Source organism: Pleurodeles waltl, chromosome 2_2 (assembly GCF_031143425.1).
Source record: "Pleurodeles waltl isolate 20211129_DDA chromosome 2_2, aPleWal1.hap1.20221129, whole genome shotgun sequence".
Taxonomy (NCBI): domain Eukaryota; kingdom Metazoa; phylum Chordata; class Amphibia; order Caudata; family Salamandridae; genus Pleurodeles; species Pleurodeles waltl.
In genome coordinates this window covers 914628383-914653087 of record NC_090439.1, presented here as the reverse complement: position 1 = coordinate 914653087, position 24705 = coordinate 914628383, and the positions used below count along the sequence as shown (strand labels likewise).

Here is a 24705-nt window from a genome sequence, read left to right as displayed (position 1 = left end):
GAAGGTCCGTTTTTAAGCAACTCCATTTTCCATCTGCAAGGCAGACTTTAATTTTTTCAAAATAACTGTCTTTTTCTTTCAGAAAATTGTGGGCAGGATATTTTGGTACTTGAACACTAATACTTTGTTCGTCTGATAATTCAAAACACATATTAAAACCTTTTAATGCATTATTGCTATGCTTTCAGCTTAATTAAAGTGCTACAATTTTAATTTCAATTAGTGTTCAGCAGGACTCCTCCTCTATTGGCCTCCACGCATTTCTAAATTAGTGTTTAGGTTTTGCAGTTTTAACTTTAACCGTTCTTTATGCTGTTTTTTTTTTTTTTCCACTTCTTTTTCCACATGCATATGCTTGTGCTTAAGTGCCCTTCCTGGGAGAAACTGGAGTCTTTGTGTATTTCTCAATGTTAAGATCTCCTTCTCTTAATGAGACTTTTCAGTGTTCATGTTAACTATAAGGGTTCCTTACTGCGCTTCCTCCAATGTCCCATTGACACTTGCATTCCTGCTCATCTGAATCTCCTCTGAGTCTTCAAATAGATATTAAATTGGAGAATCTTTCTAAACCTTTCTGCAATGTGCATGCCATCTTTCATTCACTGATTGTGCCAGAGAGGGAGTGGTTTCTCCTGGCATGCAAGTACCCGGTGCAAACAAATTGTAGTAGTTGGCGTTTTAAAACTCCATGACTTACTGGTTTATCAATAGTAAGCAAAGGTAACTATCAGCCATCATGTGTAGTAACCAATGATGTGCTCTACATTTAAATGTAGTGTAGGAAGTTGGCTCTGTATGCACTATTTCAAAGTAAGGAATAGTATGCACAGAGTCCAAGGGTTCCCCTTAGAGGTAAGGTAGTGGCAAAAAGAGATAATACCAATGCTCTATTTTGTGGTAGTGTGGTCGAGCAGTAGGCTTATCAAAGGAGTAGTTTTAAGCGTTTGTTGTACATACACACAGGCAATAAATGAGGAACACACACTCCGAGACAATTCCAGGCCAATAGGTTTTTGTATAGAAAAATATATTTTCTTAGTTTATTTTAAGAACCACAGGTTCAAATTCCACATGTAATACTTTGCATGAAAGGTATTGCAGGTAAGTACTTTAGGAACTTTGAATAATCACAATAGCATATATACTTTTCAAATAAAACACACATAGCTATTTTAAAACTAGACAGTGCAATTTTCACAGTTCCTAGAGGAGGTAAGTAATGGTTAGTTCTTGCAGGTAAGTAAACCACCTATGGGGTTCAAGTTTGGGTCCAAGGTAGCCCACCGTTAGGGGTTCAGAGCAACACCAAAGTTACCACACCAGCAGCTCAGGGCCGTTCAGGTGCAGAGTTCAAAGTGGTGCCCAAAACGCATAGGCTTCAATGGAGAAGGGGGTGCCCCGGTTCCAGTCTGCCAGGGGGTAAGTACCCGCGTCTTCGGAGGGCAGACCAGGGGGGTTTTGTAGGGCACCGGGGGGTGGGAGGGCACGACACAAGTTAGCACAGAAAGTACACCCTCAGCAGCACGGGGGCGGCCAGGTGCAGTGTGCAAACACACGTCTGGTTTTCAATTGGAATCAATGGGAGACCAAAGGGTCTCTTCAGCGATGCAGGCAATGGGGGGGGCTCCTCGGGGTAGCCACCACCTGGGCAAGGGAGAGGGCCTCCTGGGGGTCACTCCTGTACTGGAGTTCCGATCCTTCAGGTCCTGGGGGCTGCGGGTGCAGGGTCTTTTCCAGGCGTCGGGATCCGAGAGTCAGGCAGTCGCGGTCAGGGGGAGCCTCGGGATTCCCTCTGCAGGCGTCGCTGTGGGGGCTCAGGGGGGACAACTTTGGCTACTCACAGTCTCTGAGTCGCCGGGGAGTCCTCCCTGAAGTGTTGTTCCTCCACAAGTCGAGCCGGGGGCGTCGGGTGCAGAGTAGCAAGTCTCATGCTTCCGGCGGGAAACGCAGTTGTCTTGAAGTTGCTTCTTTGGAAACAAAGTTGCAGTCTTGGGTGAACAGAGCCGCTGTCCTCTGGAGTTTCTTGGTCCTTCTAGAGCAGGGCAGTCCTCTGAGGATTCAGAGGTCGCTTGTCCTGGGGAAAGCATCGCTGGAGCAGTGTCTTTTTAGAAGTGGGGAGACAGGCCGGTAGAGCTGGGGCCAAAGCAGTTGGTGTCTCCGTCTTCTCTGCAGGGTTTTTTTCAGCTTAGCAGTCCTCTTCTTCTTAGGTTGCAGGAATCTGATTTCCTAGGTTCTGGGGAGCCCCTAAATACAGAATTTAGGGGTGTGTTTAGGTCAGGGAGGGCAGTATCCAATGGCTACTAGCCCTGAGGGTGGCTACACCCTCTTTGTGCCTACTCCCAAGGGGGTCACATTCCTATCCCTATTGGGGGGATCCTCCATCTGCAAGATGGAGGATTCCTAAAAGTCAGAGTCACTTCAGCTCAGGTTGCCTTAGGGGCTGTCCTGACTGGTCAGTGACTCCTCCTTGTTTTTCTCATTAGCTCCTCCGGCCTTGCCGCCAAAAGTGGGGCCATGGCCGGAGGGGGCGGGCAACTCCACTAGATGGAATGCCCTGTGGTGCTGGAACAAAGGGGGTGAGCCTTTGAGGCTCACCGCAAGGTGTTACAGCTCCTGCAAGGGGGAGGTGATAAGCATCTCCACCCAGTGCAGACTTTGTTACTAGCCACAGAGTGACAAAAGCACTCTCCCCATGTGGCCAGCAACATGTTTCGAGTGTGGCAGGCTGCTAAAACCAGTCAGCCTACACGGGTAGTTGGTTAAGGTTTCAGGGGGCACCTCTAAGGTGCCCTCTGGGGTGTATTTTACAATAAAATGTACACTGGCATCAGTGTGCATTTATTGTGCTGAGAAGTTTGATACCAAAATTCCCAGTTTTCAGTGTAGCCATTATGTGCTGTGGAGTTCGTGTTTGACAGACTCCCAGACCATATACTCTTATGGCTACCCTGCACTTACAAGGTCTAAGGTTTTGCTTAGACCCTGTAGGGGCACAGTGCTCATGCACTGGTGCCCTCACCTATGGTATAGTGCACCCTGCCTTAGGGCTGTAAGGCCTGCTAGAGGGGTGACTTATCTATACTGTATAGGCAGTGTGAGGTTGGCATGGCACCCTGAGGGGAGTGCCATGTCGACTTAGTCGTTTTGTCCTCACTAGCACACGCAAGCAGTGTGTCTGTGCTGAGTGAGGGGTCCCCAGGGTGGCATAAGATATGCTGCAACCCTTAGAGACCTTCCCTGGCATCAGGGCCCTTGGTACCAGGGGTACCAGTTACAAGGGACTTACCTGGATGCCAGGGTGTGCCAATTGTGTAAACAAAAGTACAGGTTAGGGAAAGAATACTGGTGCTGGGGCCTGGTTAGCAGGCCTCAGCACACTTTCAAATCAAAACATAGCATCAGCAAAGGCAAAAAGTCAGGGAGTAACCATGCCAAGGAGGCATTTCCTTACATGTAGCATCACTGAACTTGACTTCTGAAATCCTTCAGTAGAGTACTAAAAAGTCGAGGCCAAACAAGGTGAACTTCTGTAAGTTTTTTAGTCTTTAAAGAAAGCTGGAAAGAAGTAGACAACATCTGTTTCGGCTGATTCAGGGCAACGTTATAATGAGCAGATTCTGAGCAGAAATTCACACTGGGGGGAAAAAAAAAAGAAAAAGCCTGTTAGACAACCACCAAAACCGATCATTTTTTAATTATATGCAGCATTATCATTTGAAGCATTATTGAGACGTGCATTCCATATTGTGACCAGTACTGAAAAACAGTAACCGTCAATATTAAATCCACCATTTGTTAAGAAACATCATGCAAGTGTCTCCTGTCCCAAGGTAATCAATTCATCCCTCGGAGCTTGATTGTTGCCAAACGATATAAAAAGGGCTACTTCATGCCAGTACTAGGATAAAGATGTGAATTTCATCCACTAAACTGCAGGTCAGTGGTTCTTATGTAGGGAAACTCTGTCAAAAGCTGGCTAAACACAACTGATCTTTGAGGGTAAAATCTCTTCTGTGGGGGAAGCCAATCTGTTAAAAAGAAGACACAGAATCTGCATTAACAGTAGTCGTCTCTAATTCCTCTCGAGCTGTTATCAGCATTTGACATCATGTAAAAGGAGCTTTTTGTGTTTAAAGCTGACTAACCCTGGGATCCAAGGCACTATTTTAAAGTAAGGCACTACTTTTAAATGGGTCCAAACCTACCTTGCAGAAAGTCCAAATTGTCACTGTTCCACAATTCTGAGCATCACCATCCAAACCAGATTGGCATTTTGCTAGGATTTTTCATTGTTTACTTTCCCCACCCTTTCATATCATCACCTTACAGCTTATCTGCTACAACTAGTATGGCACAAATGTTTTTTTATAGTTGATATTTAGTTCACAATATTTGTTAGATGGTATTTAACCCTTACAACTGCTGAAGCACCCCTTAGTCCTTAAAGTGTCAAGATTTCGGTAATGCTTAAGGGCAATAGGTTCCCTTGTAATGCAAAAGCCCTTGAAGCATAACCTCCTTAAAGGCAGATTTTTACTTGCAGATATGACATAAATATGACCCCACTGCCTTCTGTCTGAAGCAAATCTGACCGGCTCCTAACACCATGATGTTAAAGAGCCTCTAGGTGATCATGACACCACTGTGTCTCTCTCCCTCTTTGTAACAGCAGGTGAACCAAGTGACCAACAGACATTGTTCATTATAAGAATAATATGCAAGGCTTTAGCTCACCCGGCACTCTCACAGGGTTCTCCTGTCTAGTGTTCTAGTGTCGTTTCTCAGGGACTAAGCCATCAGGCTTTTCTTTGAGCTCTTGAAACATTTAATTCGCAAAATACAACAGATCTAAAATGCAGCATCAAAGGAAGTGCTGAGCTTGATCAGGCTTGACTGCATTACCACTGCCCTCAAAGTACTGATTTCCTTTGGCTAGAAGAGTCTCAAACTCTATGAATCACACATTGGGTGGTGAAGAAAAAATAATTTGTCCTCTGATCCGAATAGTGCTGCTGATCATGTGACTGTTGTCAGAACCATAATATAAATGGAACTAAACTTGGAATAACTGTGGGTCGGAATACGCAATCTGCAGTATTATCTCTGATACACTTTTTACAAATACCATGCTGCAAATGGCTCCACTCAGCACTTTCCATTCTTCTGACTCCTCTCTAAATACACAGTTGATAGGCCAAACTATAACCAACACCCATCCATTCCTAAAGGTGCTCAGGAGTCCTATCAGGGGCAGTTCCTCCATGAGGGCAGAGGAGCGTTCCCCCCCCCCCCCCCCCCCCCTCCCTGCCAGAAGCAACCGCTGTGAAGCCTTTCACAAGGAAGGGATAATAAACTTGTGAAAGAGGTGGGCTACAGGCTGTGACGAGCAGAGGGGAGTGCTCTGTGCACTCCCCTCAGAGCGCATGTGTGTTTGGCCGGCCTGAGACGGCCAGCCGGCGAAACACACATGCGCACAGTGCGCTCTCCAGCCTCCAGAGATCCTGCACAGGCACCCAGTCTGCTTGGGAGCGCCCTGGCTGGATGCTCTCAGCCAATCCTAACGCTGCTTTGAGCAGCGTCAGGATTTGCCGCAGGGCAGGCTGGGAGCCTGTGCTTGCAGGAAGTGGTGACGAGTGGCGCGGTTCTCCAGGCGGCGGAGGCCCAGGTAAGTTTATTTATTTGAAATTTTATTAATCTGCTTTCCCTGGGACCCCAGTATTCACTACTTTCTACATGGAACATCTTATGTTTTAGATGTTGCTAATACAAAAATAAATGCTCTGAGTAAAATGCTACATTCCTAAAGAAATTAAAACATTATTAAACCGAACAAGCATACAATGACCATGCTCTTTAAAACCAAGTTCACTCCAGTGATTTAGTGAAGTGCTTGTCCTGCAGTCTAGATTCAAATGAAAGCAAGCTTATTGGAATTTTCAGCTATTGAGCTATTTGCATACTTTGATTGTAGAATTTAAACTGTTTTTTATTTGCAGGGATGGAAGGATGCTTTTTGAATACCTGGCTGATAAGCATGGTGTAAGTAGTTTCTCTTGCTCTCCTTAACTTTGTTTCCAAGCAGTGAGTGTATACAACTCAAAGTAATGACCCCTAGCAACTCTGCTCACTATAAGTCTTACAGTTTGTAAAATGCTATTTGACAGTATTGGTAAAGTTTCTAAATTAGTGACTGTGTAAAGCATTGTGTTCTACTCTGTTTATTTATGGCCCTTTGACAGAAATATAGTAATTATGTAATAAGTGTTAATTGTGTGGTAGTAATAAAAATGTTCTTCCCCTTTTAAAGTTTAGGCAAGAATACCTTGACACGCTATACAGATATGCCAAGTTCCAATATGAATGTGGCAACTATTCAGGAGCTGCCGAATACCTCTACTTTTTTAGAGTACTGGTAAGTAATCTTTCTTTTTGTATTAGAAAATTTGCATTTTTGAGACTGTTTCTGTCTACATTAAGCTTCTACCAGCAGAATTAATCTTTCAGTGTAAATAGTTTTGAACTTTAGCACTGCCAGTATGCCAGTATGGCTTTGAGTGTAACCGTGCCTTGGTAGACGTCAATTACTTTACTGAGCGTTCTAACCGATTTTTCGTGATAGATATATTCGTGATAGATATATTCTGACTTGTGAACAAAAACAATTCCAGAAAAGGCTTTGTGGAACATTGGTTCTGTTAAGTTGTTTCATTGATTTTGATACCTCTTTGATCCGACAGGAAAGGTAGATAAAATCTGTAGACCACAGTTAAAGCCTTGAGAGGTTTTGAAAACTGGTTTTTCAGGCTGTTGAAACTGCCTCCTAAAAATGTGACAACAAGTTTACAACTTTTTAAATGCAATCTAGCAATGAATTTTGTGTAGAACAGTCTTACCTAAATTTGCATTTATTTGCACTTGAGCTTTTCTTCTAGGATTTTTGTTGAATGATTTACCAGTAGTTGGCAAGTTATTTTGATGTATTTTTCGATTCCTTCACAAGATTGTGCTTTTTCTTTTAAGTTTTTTTAAAGAAAATGATTATCTAGCATTAGGGTTTATATAAGTTTTTATATACATTTTTCAATTTATTCAAGCTGAGGAATCTAAACTTATTTTAGCGTAATTGTTTGATCTTCCTGCTTTTAGCTTATCCAACCATTGAGTCATTGGGTTTCAGTTGCTAATGACTGCAGACCAAAATATGATTGTTCTCCCAAATCCATTTTAAGTTCTCATACCTTAAATCCATATGAGTCGTCCCTGGTGAAGAAAAGATGGTTTTAGGTAGAGGACTGGTCACACATGACAACCTTCTAATACATTCTTTTATGCATTTCTCTTACTAATTTTTCTGTCTTCACCAACTCAGTTTTTCATATTGAGGTTTGCGTGTTGATGTCTGACTAAAGACCATTGGGTAAATTCCTTGATCCTTTTACCGCTTGCTGATTCTCCTGGGTTATCCATTTATGCTGTTGATTGGTACATCTGTTAGAATTGTGATTTAGTGGCTGACCTGGAAGCTGGAGATGATTTTTATTCTGCTGCAGGACATGATTGGAAGTAGTGTGGTTCTAGTCAAGTCACAGGATCTCCAAAACCATGTTGTTTCATGTAAACATTAAAAAAAAAAAAATGTATATGCTCTTAAGCCCTCTCATAATCCCTCATTGGTGCACAGTTGTCTGTTAATCCTCAGATATGTTTGTGTGTATAGATCCCAAGTTGACATGCAAAGGAGATAATCCCATATGTCAAGTAGTGTACCTCAATAGTTAAGTACAAGAAATGTTTCTGCTGTTACATTTTTAGCTAGTTTGATCTATGCATTAATTTATTTTTCCAGCATCTTGAAAAACTTGGCTGGATTGCAGGGAGGGTTGTGTTAACTCACAATAAATTTGGAATACTGTTGTGCTTTGACACCTTCAGGAAAATTAGTCTCCTGAAAAGTCTTGGATGTAAAGGAAACCAAAAAACAGTACTGACCCAGGAAGGTTCTACTCTTTGTTGCAAGCAAAGCAAAAGGAGAATTGAGGCCCCGGTTCTGTATCAGACATTTCAGAACAGGTCTGATTTCAAGAAGGCATTTGTCTTTGTTTATGGCAACTGCAAGGATTTCTACAAATCCTCTAAAATTCCTTCTTGACGAGTTCAGTAAGACATTAGAGGGTGATCCAATATTTGCATTATTACGAGAGAGTTATTTAACCTAGTGCTGAGTGTAGAGTTTGTGCCATTAGAAAGACTAACCGTAAACTACAAAATTGATTTTCTTTGTTCCATAGTTCAGTATGATATATACACTGTCCTATTTCCGTCTTCCTAAAGTACAGAATATGGTTGGTTATGATAGACTGAAATTAATAGATATTCAACATGGTCTTTGTTCAATATCAAGAATTCATCAAGAGCCTGGTGGTGGTTGCAGCTTAGTTGCCCCGAAATCCACCTACAAGCTTTGTGTAATTAGGTAACTTTAATGGCCAACCTTTTAAATTATTGCCGCTTCAGACAAGCTATTCCACCTCTAAAAGATTAAATGTTTTTTTTTCTGACTTGTTTTGAAGCACCTAACAATTTTCTGTCTTGGACAGTGTCTCTTTGACAAAGGCCTGCTGGTAAAAGGTTGTTCAGAGTGGGAAAATAGACATCTACAATAGGATGCTCGAGAAATGGGTGAATAGAAATTGCCCCATAGAAGTTTACATTGTGGATGTATACTAGTGATCACTTAATTAGAAAGTAGAGCTTCTAAGAGTTTCTTACAATTGATTGGAGTTGCACAGTATCAAGGGAGGCCAGAGTTGACTTAAGTTTACAGTGCATGTTTTTAAAGAAATTCACAATGTGTTTTCTCCGAGCACTTTTCATGTGATGTGTGCTGAAGTATAGTTCTGGCAGTAGGACTCTCCTGTTCAGGCGTAATTGTAGGACTTCAGATACTCATAGTTGCACATTTTGGCACAAATAAGAAGCTGCTGGTTAATAATTCACACCAGTGTCGAGTAGGCTTATTAGTATAAGTACATACCAGTGGTCTGAATCAGTAGTGTTTCATACATGATGGTTGATGTAGTTGAACAGAGAAAGGAGAGACGTATATACATCAAGTGAGAAATTCTTAAGTTTGTCTCATAAGTGGCATAACGATTGCTGTACATGTTATGTTGCCATATATGTTTTGAAATGTTAATCGCCGGCCAAGTTCTGATTTTCTGCTGCTTGTGGTTTTAATTTTAATTTTTTCTGCTGCTAAATCTGTGTGCCAGCCATTCAGCCTCTTACAACCATTCTAGAAATGAAAATGAAGAAATGTTTATATCTTTGTGTCCTGGCTACCTTCCTCTTGGAAATGTCTAAATTAGGACAAACATTGAGAAGTTGTATTGGACTTTGTTTCAATCGACGACATCCTCTGAAGGTAATCTAGTACCAGAAACAGTTTGAGTTACGGCAGATACCCAAGATTTGCAGAGTAAGTGTGCAATCCTTGGTAAGAGATTACTTGGATTTTTGTGGATTGTAGTGTGTGGTGGGTCATACTGGCCTTATTGTGTATTTCAGAGGTGTGTTTTGTTAAAATTGGTATTGAAGATCTGAGATGGTAGCCAAAGGTATTTTTATTTTCCCAGCTGTTTTTCACATCATCTCCCTTCCTGTATAATTTTTTTGTTATATATAAAACTCTTGATTACTTTTAATACTGAAGCATAGTGTTTTAGTACCTGGATCCTCTGGCTACAGCTTCCAGTTCAAAAGGGATTTATCTTGACAAAAGTAAGATCATTGAATTGTAAAGGGTTTTAAAAAAAAAAAAAGAAAAAAGACATTTCCCAAAACAAACACAAAAACTTTTAATTGTTAGAATTTCATATTACTTCCCGGATGTGTTATGTCTCCAGGCATCACACAGGAACATGGAGATTGCATCAGGATATGTAACGTACTGCAATTCCAGTTGTTCCACATTACTAAGTGGTTTGTACATTTTGGAAATTGTTCTAATTTCAGTCTGATTGTCTTGAAAAAATGAAGTGCTGTTAAAATAATACTTGCCGAAGAAGTTGGGTGAATTAAATCATTTAGGAATATAATTTTTGGATAAATTACACTATTTAGTAGTGAGCAAGAATTAAACATTGACAGCCCAAATATATATTTTTTAATCTGGTCATTGTGCTTGCCCAGCTTCTGCTTTCAGTCCAGACTGCATTTTTTTCCTTGAAAATCTTGGTGGTTTATTGTTCAAGATGAAGTTAACGATGCATGATTCAAGCCAGTCACAAACTTATTTTGGTCTATTGGTGGGAATTTGTGTAGTAATTTCAGTAAAACTATCGCTTTTATTTAATAAATCCTTATTATAGATAAATGGGTAGGTTTTGGTTTGAATATTGAAAATACTTTATCTGTGTCCTTTTCTAATCCTAATTATCAAGATGACTGACAACTTTGAGTAACTCCCAAATGACTTTTTCTCTCACTGTTTTTGAATTGTGATAACTATCTGAGAAAATGCCCTTTGTTTTTCCTGAATCTTATTTCTGGATTTTAGACTTTGGGTGCTGCCATCTAGTGCCCAGTGTATGTGCTCTGACCCCTTAAACATGTAAAAGTTGGCTAATCCTTGTTTGGCAAATTGAACTCATTTATGACCATATTATATGGTTTAGCAACTACCCTATGACATGTGAAATTAAATTTCACCAGTGGACTGAAGCTCTTAAGATGCCATCTCCTAGTTTGATAAGTAATGTTTGCTTAAGGCCTTTAAAATTGCCGCCCTGACTGCTGTATTTTAGACCTGCAGTCTAATTTGTCAAAATAATTCTTTTGACAAGGCAAACACCTCTCTTCTAAATATTAATAAGACTCCCCCTCTGTAGGCCTTGTCACCCTCATGGTAGGGTGCTCTGTATTTAAAAGTAAGGCATGAGAAAATGCAATATATGCATTTGCTACAGTGACATGCCCCCAAAAGCTATTTTCACTGTGGAATGAGGAAAGCTAGAGTGCAGATTAATCTATTAATGTTGTTGTTTTGGGACATTATAGAGAAATGGTCTAACCATTATTTCTTAATATGCATCAAAGTTCCAATTCAGTTTGATTTCTTTTATAAATATTCAGTGAAAGTACAAACATAACTTTTTCCTGTCTAAAGCTCCTGGGAGCTAATTTGTTAGACTTCCAATAGGAGCCCCTGCCTGGGCTTAATATCAATTGGGTGTAAAAAAGTGCTCCCAGAGCAGGGTAGTGGTTTAGGCCTGGTGACATCATGGGCTGGGTGGATCCATATCTGCTCAGGAAGGGAATCTGGGAAGTTTCCAGGATCTTTATTAATGTCAAAGAGCTGAGATGAGGTCTGCCCATTCTTAGTGTAAAGAGAGATCTAGAAAGGGGAAACTCTATTGTAGTCAACCTGGCACATAAGCCTCTGCAAAAGTCAACGGGCCTAGACTATCTTGGACCTCCCCCTCCCCCCATTTTTTCAACCTGCCTTTCCTGATAATGTATTTGGGGGAAATTTGCAGTAAATCATTCATGATGTGCTGCAAATTGGGGGGGGGCTAAGCTTGCACCTGGGCACCTCTTCCTCATTGGTTAAGGAATGTCTAGGAGATTCCTCCAGTCCACTAGCTAGTGAAACCTACACAGCTGGCACCTCATCCAGAAGTCAAGGGAATACTTTCTTGGCCTGTGGTAGAACATACATGGGCTCAACCTGCTGACAAACGGGTGAGGAGAACTGAAGGACTGGACCCACTCCCACTTAGTACCCCGGACAAAGAAGTGGACTCTAAGGGTCTGTTGGCTGACCTTCTGTGTGGCTACACAGACATCAAAAGCATTGAATGCCTTTTTTTTTTCTGGAGCGACCAGGTGCAACGGGAAGAGGACTTGCCCTGTTGGTGGCCTTTGCTGGAGTTAGTCCTGAAAGTGCTGTCCCCAAAGTTTTGGCAGCCATAGTAGTGTCCAGAAGTACATATTATTATATTGGGACCAACCACCTGCAAGACAATCAACTCAAGTCCCGATCTTGCTGGTTAAGAAAATCAGTTGGTCCTACTCTGAGATTTTTGCTGCCTGAAAATCCAGTTCAGCAGACGCTCACTGCAAGCATGTCTAACTTGTGTGCAAGCTTTGTAAATATGCCTTGCCCAGCTGAAGGGATCTACGCTTCCAAAATGAGACTAAGCCTGAAGGTAAATCTTAGCTGGGCTAAGACCCAAAAGTATCCACCCAAAAAGGACTTTCCTGGGAGCACAATATGACACTTCCTGTCACAACCAATAGCTTCAGTGGGACACCGCCAGGTCTGTCTCACTTTGAAGGTGACTTTGCCCAATACATCCTGTTGCCTTGCCCCGCTGGAGGATTTTGTCTCATTTTAGAGTTAGAAACTTGGCCTAGGACAAACCTGTGTGGCAAATCTGACCCCCACGTTCCATTGGTGTGATCTTCAAATCGTGCCTAGGTCTTAGAATACATTTTATCATATTTTATTTTTTCCTTGGTACTTTTCTCTTTAAATTTCCCCTCATTAGATTCTTATGTCATTTTCTTAAGTCTTACCATACTTTTGTAAATTGGAGTGTGATTTTTATTGCGCTGGGTTTTGACTTAACTGCTTTGGTAATTCTAAATGCTTTGCACGACTTATCCAAGTTAAGCGTGTCTGCTCCGTGCCTTAGCCCAAGGTGGTTGAGCTCAGGTTTAAATTATTGAATCCTTCTGTTGGACCATGCAAGTTGGTGACTTTATTACTTGTGGTAGACAACCATTGCACCGATTTAATAATTCTCTTCCTAGTTTTGTAATTTGGCTTTCTATCCAGAGGGCAAGCATATCGATATCTGCATTGAACTGCATGAGAGACTAGTTTGACACTGCCTTATCTATCCACTCCTGCTGGCTATCTCGCTCAAATATACTAACCTTTCTTAGCACATTAAACTCAGACTTATTTACTTTGCCAATGCTTGTATCATATTTCAGGCATTTGGGACAGTGGAAAGTGTATTTCAGATTAGTAGATAAAATTCAAGGTATTGGTATTGTTTTAAAGAGCAAGTAGTAGTAAATAAGACTTGGGAGAAGCTCAAGTGCCTGAGTTATTGTGCCAGGTGTTCAGAAAACTTAATCGATTCATATCTATGGGGTCGTCAAGTGTGAGTAAAAGCTGAATTAGTGGATCGCCATGCTCTAGGGAAGGATTCTCGTGAGCGCCAATCGAAAGTGAAATATCTGCACTGTAAATAAAGTAGCCCTGGTAACGGTTACGTCCTGGGCAGCTCCGCTCGCCCAGGACTTAATCGTTGTGTCCAGATAGGGGTTGGCGGGGGAAGCACTAGCGCTCCTCCCGGGGGCCTCGCACCACCCCCTAGGCAGGGATGGAAGGGGAATCGCCTCCCCTTCCGCCCCCGGCCCCCCGTGGCGTCTGACATCAGCGCGCTATCGTGCGCTGCCCTCATCAGAGGCCTACCCCTCTGCACTGGAAGCTCAGCTTCCAACGCTGACCAGAGGAGAAATGCAAAAGCATTTCTCCTCTGATAACGTGGAGGGGCCGAGAGGCATCAAAGGAAAGGAAAGGCCTTTCCTTTTCTTTGTTATCTTTCTCAGCTTTTCTGCTGCCCAATCGCGATGCAGTCGGGCAGCAGAAATGTCACTAGACACCAGAGAGACAGTTTATTTTTATGCCATTTCCGCCCCCTATTATAATTAGGCCGAAATTCCCCTGGGGGAGGAGGGGTGCAGAAACCGCTAGACACCACAGATACTTTTTTTTTTCTTATATGTGGGGAACGACCCCCTGGGGGCAAACTTTATTTTAGGCCATTTCTGCCTCCCTTGGGGCAGAGCGACCTATTTTTATTGGGCAAAACCACTAGATACCAGGGATTTATTTAAATTCAGTTTCACGTGAGGGGAGCAACCCCTTAGGCAAGGGTTTTGGGGGGCGGAGGGGCACATTTGTTTTGGCCATTTCTGCTCCCCTTGGGGGTAGATCGGCCTATTTCTATTACTGCCCCCCTGGGGGGCAGAAACCACTTACGCACCAGGGATTGGTGTGTGTGTGTGTGTGGGGGGGGGCAGCCCCTTGGGCATTGGTTGCTCCCCATGGGGGCACATTACTGTTGGCCATATCTGCCCCTCCTGTGGGCAGATCAGCCTATTTGTGCAAGGCCCATCTTCCCAAGGGGGCAGAAAGCCCACCAGAGACCAGGGAAGATTTTTTTTTTTCTCTCAAATAAGAGGGTGGGGGTATGGCCAGCCCCCCCGCCCCCAAATCAATGGGGCCAAAGTTGTTCTGCCCACCAGTGGGCAGATGAGGCAATTACCCCCCGATCCACACCCCGAGAGGGGGGTGGGGGGACCAGAAAGTCTACTAGATGCCAGAGAATTTAACAAGAAAAAAGAAAAGTTGGGTGGTGGCTGCCCCCCCCCCCCCCCCAACTGAAGGGGGGGGATAACAGTCTTTCAGCTCTCCCCCCCCGCACACTAAAACATCTTATCCCACGGCAAGCAAGAGGGCATTCAATTATTTTGGGTTTTGTTTTTACTTTTGGGCCATGAGAGCTTGGCTAACTCTGGAACCTTCCTGAATTTGCAGAAATCCACAAAATTCCTACCACCCAGCATTGTCTCATCTATACCGATAAAATAAATTCTGCCCCACTAGTCGGCCTTAGAAATGTGTTGTGGTTTTTTTTTGTTTAGTTTTTTTCCCCAAACTGCCCTTTTAGTTCCCCCTCAATTTTGACATGGTTTATGGCTCTTCCCTGTCACAGGCACTTGGCCCACCTTCACAAGTGAGGTATCATTTATATCGGAAGACTGAGGGGAAAGTTGGGTGGTAAGAACTTTGTCCCGGTGCAGTGATCCCACACAGAAATGTGGTAAAATGTGATAATTTTATTTTTAGCTAAATTTGAGGTTTGCTGAGGATTCTGGGTAAGACAACACAGGGATACACGCAGGTCACACCTCCTTGGACTCTCCTGGGTGTCTAGTTTTCAGAAATGCCTGGGCTTGGTAGGTTTCCCTGTATGGCTGCTGACCCCAGGACCAAAAACACAGGTGCCCACCCCCCCTTTGCAAAAACAGGTAGTTTTGTATTTGATACTTTTGATGTGTCCAGATAGTGTTTAGAGGCATTTCCTTTCGAAAGCACTAGGCCTAACCACACAAGTGAGGTACCATGTTTTTCGGGAGGCTTGGGGGAATGCTGGGTGGAAGGACATTTGTGGCTCCCCTCAGATTCCAGAACTTTGTCACCGAAATCTGAGGAAAAAGTTTGTGGTTATTTATTTATTTTTGCCAAATTTTTAGGTTTGCAAGGGATTCTGGGTAACAGAACCTGGTGAGAGCCCCACAAGTCACCCCATCTTGGATGGTGTCTAGTTTTAAAAAATGCACAGGTTCTGTAGGTTTCCTTAGGTGCCGGCTGAGCTAGAGATCAAAATCCACAGCTAGGCACTTTCCAAAAACACGTTAGTTTTCACTATTAAAAATGTGATGTCATGTTTCATTTCTTGTCGCGGGTGTTAAGCCTGCCCATGCAAGTGAGGTACAAATTTTATCGGGAGACTTGGGGGAACACAGAATTGTCTTACTCTACATATTTTCTTTCCAAATGTGACCGTGTGAAAAAATATACATCTGTTTGAGAAATGCCCTGTAATTCACATGCTAGTATGGTGACCCCAGAATTTAGAGATATGCAGATAACCACTGCTTCTCAACACCTTATCTTGTGCCCATTTTGGAAATACAAATATTTTCTTATACCTATTTTTCACTCTTTATATTTCAGCAAATTAATTGCTGTATACCCGGTATAGAATGAAAAACAATTGCAAGGTGCAGCTCATTTATTGGCTCTGGGTACCTAGAGTTCTTGATAAACCTACAAGCCCTATATATCCCCGCAACTAGAAGAGTCCAGCCACCGGAGCCGTATATTGCTTTCACAAATCTGACATTGCAGGAGAAAGAGTAAAACGTGGAGAAAAATGGCTGTTATCAGCTCAATTTCAATACTTTCTTAATTTCAGCTATTATTTTCTGTAGGAAAACCTTGTAGGATCTACACAAATAACCCCTTGCCGAATTCAGAAGTATGTCTACTTTTTAGAAATGTTTAGCTCGCTGGGATCCAGCATTGGTTTCATACCCATTTCTGTCACTAACTGGAAGGAGGCTGAAAGCAAAATAGTAGTAAAAATGCGTTATGTCCCAGTAAAATGCCAAAATTGTGGTTTTCTGATTCAAGTCTGCCTGGTCCTGAAAATTGGGAAGATGGTCATTTTAGCACTGCAAATCCTTTGATGCCATTTTCAGGGGGGGTGGAGGGGAGAATCACAAGCCGACTTCTGCAACCAAAAAAAAAAAAATTACTGTATTTTGGCTAATTTCTTGTTCTTCTTCAGGGGAACCCACAAACTCTGGCTACCTCTAGAATCCCTAGGATGTTGGAAAAAAGGGACACAAAATTTGGCTTGGGTAGCTAATGTGGACAAAAATGTATGAGGGCCTAAGCGCAAACTGCTCCAAATAGCCCAAAAAAAAAGGCCTGGCATCTGAGGGGGAAAAGGCGTGGCAGCGAAGGGGTTAATTAGGCCAGTGGTTGTAGGTGGGCCTACAATAGACACAAAGGATTTTTTTTTCCACAGGGATGGGGGAAAAGAGAAATACATAAAAACTGTGACAAACGGAGAAAGAAGAGATAAATAATAACCTGAAAGAGTGAGATGAAGTAAGGAGTGTTTGGTGGTGGATTAATGATGTACGAGTTGGAATCTAGACACTTCTGTTTTAGTGTTTGGACCCCCAACCAACCTTCAATAGCCCCAGCTGTTGGCGTCTGAGCCAAACTTAAGGCATTAAGAATTAAGCACTGAAATAAAGCCACAATTCAAGTAAAAAGAGCGAGCAATAACGGAACTTAATGTGACGTTTGTACAAGTATGTGGTGCATAGTGAGGAAATTTAAGAAATGCTATGCTAAATAGAAAGTGTTCCTTGCTCCACTTCCACCCATCACATGTTGCAAGACAGTGACTGGAAGATTTTATTTTCTAGTGCCTGATAAAGTTGACTGAGCTTTGGACTTCATTTGTTAAGTAGTACCAGTTAGATGCGTGATTAGTTTTGCTGTTACCGGGCTGGTTTCGAAGCTTGCTATGCTTGCTGTTTTCCCATTTATTCTAACAAATGTGCTGGTTGCCGTTTGTAGTGCCATTTCTGTACATGCTGACTCCTCGTGCGGTATTTTACATCAACTGTTTAAACATGTGTTCCCTTAACTGCTACAAAACAAAATACAAATTAAGAAACCAATTCTCGACATGCAAGCCTGTAATTTAATTATGTTACAAAAACGTGGCACTGTAAGCCCTACCTGCTGTGAAACTAATCGGTCGTGAATGTGGTTTGTTGAATCTGAGCGTTCGAACTGTCTTCCCTTCACTATTGTGTAGGAATTAGGTGCAACATTCATATATCCTGGAAATGTAAACAGCTTAAATCAGGTTTGTTAAACCCAGAAGCATGGCTACATTACATCTACATGAAAAGAGCTAGTTATTCATACCATTTGCTAGCGCCGGGGTTGAATTTTGAGAATTAAGAGCTCGTGTTTAATTTGCGGAGTAACACAGTAAATTTATTGTTGCTGGTCACTGAGTGAATATGCCTTTCTTCTGTGAAGTGGAAACTTGAGGGAAGTGCTGGGAAATGCAGATATCGGAACTGTTCTAGCATGCCTGCCACTAAAAGCACGTGTATAGCGAGCCAACTGTAATTATACGGATTTGAGCCAGATTAGATCATGTGAGCTCTGCAAAAGAAGCTTGCTTTTGTGCTGTGACTTAGAAGCATCTATTTGAAATAGACCTGTGAGAATTCACCCCTTCATAATGTGTGATAAAGAAATGGACAAATAGCACGATACCTATTTTTATATTTTATTTAATAATTATCTTCAGTTTTGAAATAGACTTCAGGACCGGATTTATAAACAGTTATCAACTCTGGCACATACATACATGTCTGTCATTAAAAACAAAATACATCGTCCTGCCAAACTTAACTCCCTATTTTATGTAATCGGTTAGGAAGGGCATAGCATTTTCATACCTTGCATTTAGTCTATTTTCCCTAATGTTACTTGTATAAAGTATTTGAATTGCATGAATTCTGCAATGGTGAAATAGTATTTGTATTTTCTTTCTGCAGACTGTTTTTCAAAATTCTTCAGACCATACTCCCTAGGTTATACAGGTTTAGCTGTGCATAAGAGTTAAAAATGTTTATTTTGGGGTACGGGGGTAGGTGGAGGGTGAAGGGGGGGGGGGGGCGCATGGCTAAATTTCTTTTTACAGGTTGTGGCTCCTTCTGAATGAGCCAGTGCAACAGGAGAGCGTTGGACCCCTGCAACCTGTACCTGAATATCCCAAGATGTTGTGGACTCATTCTCCCAGAACCTGTACTGCTTTTCCCGGCCATTGTTCTCGGCAGTGTATGCGGCATAGCAGACAAGGGACTGCCATCTTGGGTGCGTTGCCCCATCGTTGCTGCATCAGACGTTGACGCCTTGGCCTGGCAGCCTCTCGCAGCTGCAAAGCGGCCTTGGCAGCCAGACTTCACAACGGCTGCCCATGGAGCCCACCCCGCTGCTGGCGTGACACCTGCAGCACTTAGTAGAGTGGCTGAGTCCCTGGGCCTAACTCAGACTCAGCTCATCGTGGCCCGAAAATGAGGTGAGCTGATGTGCTCCTGGAGCGGGGGCTGCTGATTGAACCCTCTGTGACCAAACACCTGTAGCATGTGATGTAAACTGCCTCTTTGGTGCTGCAGACGTCTTCCTGAGCTGTCCCCAGGCCTGGCAGTGACACACTGTGCGCTGGGCCCTCTCGCACATCTGAATACCCTGCCTGAATCCTCTAGACAGGTCCACGCAACCCCATGGACCCAGCCATTACCAAGAGAGACTACTGCACGGGGGTGGGGAGGGTGGGGGGTGGGGTGGGAGTGCTGTGACTGTCATTGTGAACAGCTGCTTGCAAGGGAGTGGGAATCCTATATACCATTTCTCGTTCTCTATTGGGGCACTGGGACCAGCTGAGATCTGGAGGGTCACCTTGGTGGGTAGACACCCTCCTTTGCCACTGCTTAACCTCTACAGGGAAGTGGGGGCTCTAACCCTTGATGGCTGGTTCTCCTTTACACCCCTGTAGCCTGCCTTCACCTTGAAGGTAGCGGTCACCCAGAGTCTCGGGGGGGGGGGGGCTTCATCAGGAGACTCTCATGGAGGCTTAACTAACTCTGAACCTCGCAGGGGCTCCTCACAAAATGCCTCACAACAAATCCACCAAAGAATTCCCTGCAATAGCCCTTTTGAACAAATCCCCAGTGGTGGATCTGGAGAAAACCGATATGCCCAAGGACAGTCAAGAGGAGCGCCACCCCTCTGTCCCTATCATGCAGGACTTTGACCCACTTTCTCCAATCCGCTCTGAGATTGGCTCACTAAAAACTGACCAAGTCTCGTATTAAAGACATCTGGAGGGATGTGACTGAAATCGGGGAGTATGTGGATGACTTGGAGCGCACAATTGATGCTAGCTCTGAGGACCAGGAAATGCTTTGGCGGCGGTTTACGACCTTGGAGGAACAGCACATAGACCTTCAGTCCGGGCAGGAAGATCTGAAGAACTGGAGTAGGTGCAATAATATTCGTATCTGTGGGTCCCGAAGGGGACAGAAGGTAATGACATCATAGCGTTTACAGCAACACTCCTCCAGTCAATTAGGGGGAATCCAGACACCCTCACTGCCTGTCCTAGTCTGGAAACACTGGGTGTCATCTGTCCCGAGCAGTAGGAACACCATCCCTGACATACGTCCACTTCTTTATGGAAAAGGAGAAAATACTTTGTGCGGCACGAAAGAAAGCTGATCTGGTCTTGAAGGAGTACACACTATAGTTATTTATTAGGACCTTTTGCCCACCACTTTGTGCCAGAGAAGATAGTTTAAACCCATCATAGACAAACTGCGAAATGGAACTTAAATATGCATGTGTGCCATATCTGTGGGCATGGGAAGGCTGCTGCCATCATGTAGCAATTTTGATTTGGCGTCTGTTCACCAGAAACTGGATGAAGTTAAGAGCTTGGTGCTGAAGTTGTTGAACTAATTAACTGGGGAATCTGGTCAAATACGTGGGTGTAGGTGCCCTATGCCAAGTACGGGTGGGATCTTGCCTGTTTCAGGGGGAACGCTCATTGACACTGTTGTCTCCGAACCTAGGTCACAAACGGGCAATCTTCATTCATGGTCTGTCATTATTCCCCCTTTTACTAGTATTTCTGTCTCATACTGAACACACAGGCCCCTCTTGAGACCGAAAGGTGCAAGTGCAGTCTTGACTCCATGGGCAGGAATCATTCTGGGTATGTCAGCCCCGATTAAGCTCAAACTGCTGACCATTCAAGGGGACTGGGGGGGGGGGGGAGGGGGGGAGGTTGGGGGGGAACGGACGGTTGGTACCTCAGTGCTAGTTGTAGAAGTCATTTCTACAACACATCAAACTAGGCCACTGGACCGTATCTTAAAAGGGGCTGAAGTGAGATGGTCAACACCTAAGAAACAGGCCCAAGGTATAGGGAGAATTGGCACCATATACATGACAGAGGTACCAAAGATGACACCAGGGTCCTTGGAAACTCAGGATTCTCTGATAAACAAGGTCACATATTGGCTGAGAGCTCAGCGTAGCTGCCTTTCTCTTAATCGAGCAGAAATTTTAGAGATGGAAAGACGCAGCCAGCCAGGCTCAGATTTCAATTTTATTTCTATCTGTCTTGTGGACAAGCTGCTAGTGGATAATCTCATTGACTTTGAACTGCGTACTTGTCATCTTACGAATCCCAGGGGGCTTGGTATTAGACTTAAACTTTTTCCGCCAGCTGTTAGTCCACCCACATTACTTATGGGTCAAGTGGATGGGAAGTGCGATCATAGCCAAATCATGCCCCGGCTTTAGCAGCAAATAATCCCCACATGCTGCCAGATGTTGACTGGCTATCCACTGATTCCTATCCATCAAATCCAGTTTTGGTCTCTGTGGGTAGGCGCAGGGTGTTAGATGAGTTTGTAGATTGCAGGGAAGTTCAGTATCCTGGGTTTAGAGCTTTGGAAAATAATTCTGAACTATCTATTGTGTCCTGGAATCTGGCTGGGCTAGGTAGTAAATTGCTGTACCCAAAGTGGGCTGCCTACATTAGCAAGCAGGATGTAAGCATGTTCCAGGAGACTTGGGCCGAGGGCCCGGTCTTCCTGGGTGGGTTTTTATCCTATTGTGTGGCGGCCCAACCTGCAGATAGGGGCACTGGTCGAGCTAAGGAGGGGTCTATTGATATTATTAAACAAGAAATTGCAGTGCGATCATTCAGCACTAAAAGTAGATTCCCCTGATATACTAGGTGTCCAGCTTGAATTCAATTGAGGTCGAAAAGGAATAGTAATCCATGTATATGTTAGGTCAGTGTCACAGGGGATAGTCTCAGACCTTGGCTCAACTAATCAAATTTACGGATACCTTACATTACTCCACCAAGCTTGTGGTTGCAGGGGATATGAATTGTACATTTGAGCACTCTTATAAACTGCGATCTAACAGCTGAAGATGATGAACATTGGGGCTTTCCACAACTGATGAGCGAACGGGTGTGTACTTTCTCTAGTGCCGCCCTCCAGCTGCCATCATTGTGTTTCAAGTGTGGGCTTCAGGCTGGTAACGGTCGCACATACACCAATCCAAGCATCGCCGCCACGTTTAAGCGCAGAGAATCTACTAGTGGTGTTGACTATATCCTAGTGGATGTTAGGATGTGGCTGATGTTGTAAGATATGAGGGTTGATTTTCGCCGTGATAGTGATCATAACCCCTTGCTCCTTACTTTATGGAGTGGTGAATTTAGGAGGTTTCAGAATACTCACTATACTATGGTCCCAGAGCCACTTGTGGCCAATAATTATAAACATGTTAGCTGGCCAAAAGTGATGTCCAATCTGTACTTGATCCAGGAGATCTGTAAATTGTTTGATGCCATGGCCAATTATGAAGAGCATGAGGTCAGAAATATCCCAATTCTCAGCATCCACAAGATGATGGTACATGAATTACAGGATGTTTTCTATAAGAAAATTACAACCAAGCAAACTGCTGTCACATATAAAACAAGGGAGTGGTTTAATGAGGATTGCTCTAATGCTAAATTAGCATTAAAGTCAGCTATTGTATTTTGTTCTTAGGGGGTGATTGGAACAGCCAGACTAGCATATAATAGGGTTATAGTACAGGCAAGGAAAAGCTGAGAAGATTCAGCCTGGCAGAATCTGCTTGATGCAACTAGACACAATGATGATGTGACTTTTTGTAAGTTAGTTTCCAATAGACAGAGAGGATAGGAGTACACTTCGTACTCTTATTCAACCAGAGAGCTGGGTGGACCACTTCACTACTCTTTATGCTCCGTTCTGCAAATCTTCAACCCACGATTCCTTCCTCCAACAAATGGCTAAAACTCATTTATTGTCAGACGACCTAGGAATGAACGTTTGTAACTACGATGATCACATTGTCTTCACCTAGGGGGAAACTATTGCTGCAATCGATTCCCTAAAATCTTCCAAAGCCGCAGGTCCAGATAAGATATCGGGGGACTTATATAAGACCGAGCCAGTAATCTGTCCAGTTATATCAATATGATATCAAATGCAGTAGCAGCTGGGGGCCCAATGCCCAGTACTTGGAAAGGGGCTGAAATAATACCCATTTTTAAGAAGGGTGAAGTGAGTTCCCTCGCTAACTACAGGCCCATCAGCCTTATTGATAATCTCCCAAAAATTCATTGCAAAACAACTTTTGGATAGTTTGTTGGATTGGGCTGATGCTCATCAAGTGATCTCGCTACTCCAGGCCGGTTTCCGCTCCAAAACTAGTACAGTGGATCAAGTTTTTAGGTTGGCACTCCTCTATTGGAAATATGGAACCCTTGCTAAACAAAAATTATAAGTTTTTGTGGACCGTCTGTCTACTTTTGGTATGGTACCTAGAGAGAAACTGTGGGGTGTTTTACACAAAATAGGTACTCCAGGGAACATAATTAATCTTTTACAGCAACTTCACAAGGGTACATATGCTCAGGTGAGATGGGGGTAAACCGGGGGAATTAACAGACCATATTGCCATCCAGCGGGGTAGGGGGGTTCGCCAAGGCTGTGTCCTGGCACCAGCATTATATACTTTATATAAAAAAGAGGTGGTTCAAGCTGTGTCTCACTGCCAGAAAGATGCTCCCTCCCTACATGCTCAAAAAATCCCTATACTGCTCTTTGCGGATGACTCCCTCCTCATCTCTAAGACTCCAATGGGGCTCCAGATTCTGGTTAATGAGTTTACAGCATTCTGTGCAGACAATGGGTTGGAACTGAATGTTAGCAAAACCAAACTAATGGTGTTTAGCACCGGACCAGCCACGAGATGCAGTATTAACATAGCTGGTGTTGCTGTAGATAAAGTCAGCCCATAGACTTGAAGATTTCCAATAATTTAAATTGGGAGGATCAGATCAGTAAAAGTGTCTCTCCTCCAACACAGATCAGGTGCCATTTTATGTCTATATAAAAGTACTGCCATGAAAGCCGTTTCTCCGGCTATTAAGATCTATTTGGGAAAAAAACAAAATGCTGCTATCTATGGTGCTGAGGTGTGGAGATTCTGCAAAGCATCCAAATAGTCTTGATCGAAAATAGCTTTGCCAGAGCACTGTCTGCGTGCCCAAGCAGCACTCGTTTCATTCCTCTCGTTCTGGATCTTGGCTTTAATCGTATCTCAGATTCGTTAGCATTGACCGCTACTTTTTTGGGTAAGGATTTGGACCACCACAGAGCTTACTATTTATAGGGATTCACTTCTTGACCTTTTAAAAAAAGACATAATGTAGCCTCTATCCATCGTTTGGGCATGTGCCAAACTGGTTCCGCCATTTGGGTCTTTGGGTTTGAGAGAACCCACAGGACTTAGGGAAGGCCCAGAAACAAACTTTGAAAATAGCCTACTGGTCTCAAGTTAGGAATAACTATCTCCTTGGCACATCCCACAGGCGGTTGACTAACCAATTCCTCGACTTTAAGTGGTACCCCCCAGTATGAACCTTTTTTTAGGAAAAAGCCTGTATGCCCGTTTTCACGATGGGTGTTTACCCGTTAATGTCTTTTACTAGTAGTTGGAGGACATTGTTACAGCCTGGACATAGGTTGGTTACTGACAAAGTCCCAGAATCGGTTGAGCACTTTTTGTTCTTTTGCACAGCATATGCTTTTCCACGACGCTGGTGGATCCGCCCAGTCTGTCAGAAATTGGGCATCAGACAATGTTATTGTCCTTAAGATTTTAAAGAGCGACACTTCTATTGTACCGATACATGCAGTTAGCAAGTTCCTTGTGGCTGCATGGCATATTCGCACTCACCTTTTACAACATCAGTGATGTGCAATTATGTATGTTATAGGGCAAGGATTGAGAGTTTTAATCAATTTTTATTCTTAATATTGTATGAATTTTTGTAATTGTTCCTATTTATTTTTATCCAATTTTGTATTTATATGGAGCATTGTGGCTATTTGCTT

At 43.2% G+C, this 24705-nt stretch overlaps 1 protein-coding gene across 1 annotated transcript in view; it reads left to right on the top strand.

Moving 5' to 3' along the window:
- The window catches only part of EIF3E (eukaryotic translation initiation factor 3 subunit E), a 314034-nt gene that overhangs the window by 60609 nt on the left and 228720 nt on the right, over positions 1 to 24705 (top strand). Inside the window, exons 4-5 of the mRNA XM_069220621.1 lie at positions 5997 to 6039; positions 6308 to 6412. Of these exons, the coding sequence (XP_069076722.1) occupies positions 5997 to 6039; positions 6308 to 6412 (148 nt within the window). The remainder of the gene's footprint in view (positions 1 to 5996; positions 6040 to 6307; positions 6413 to 24705) is intronic.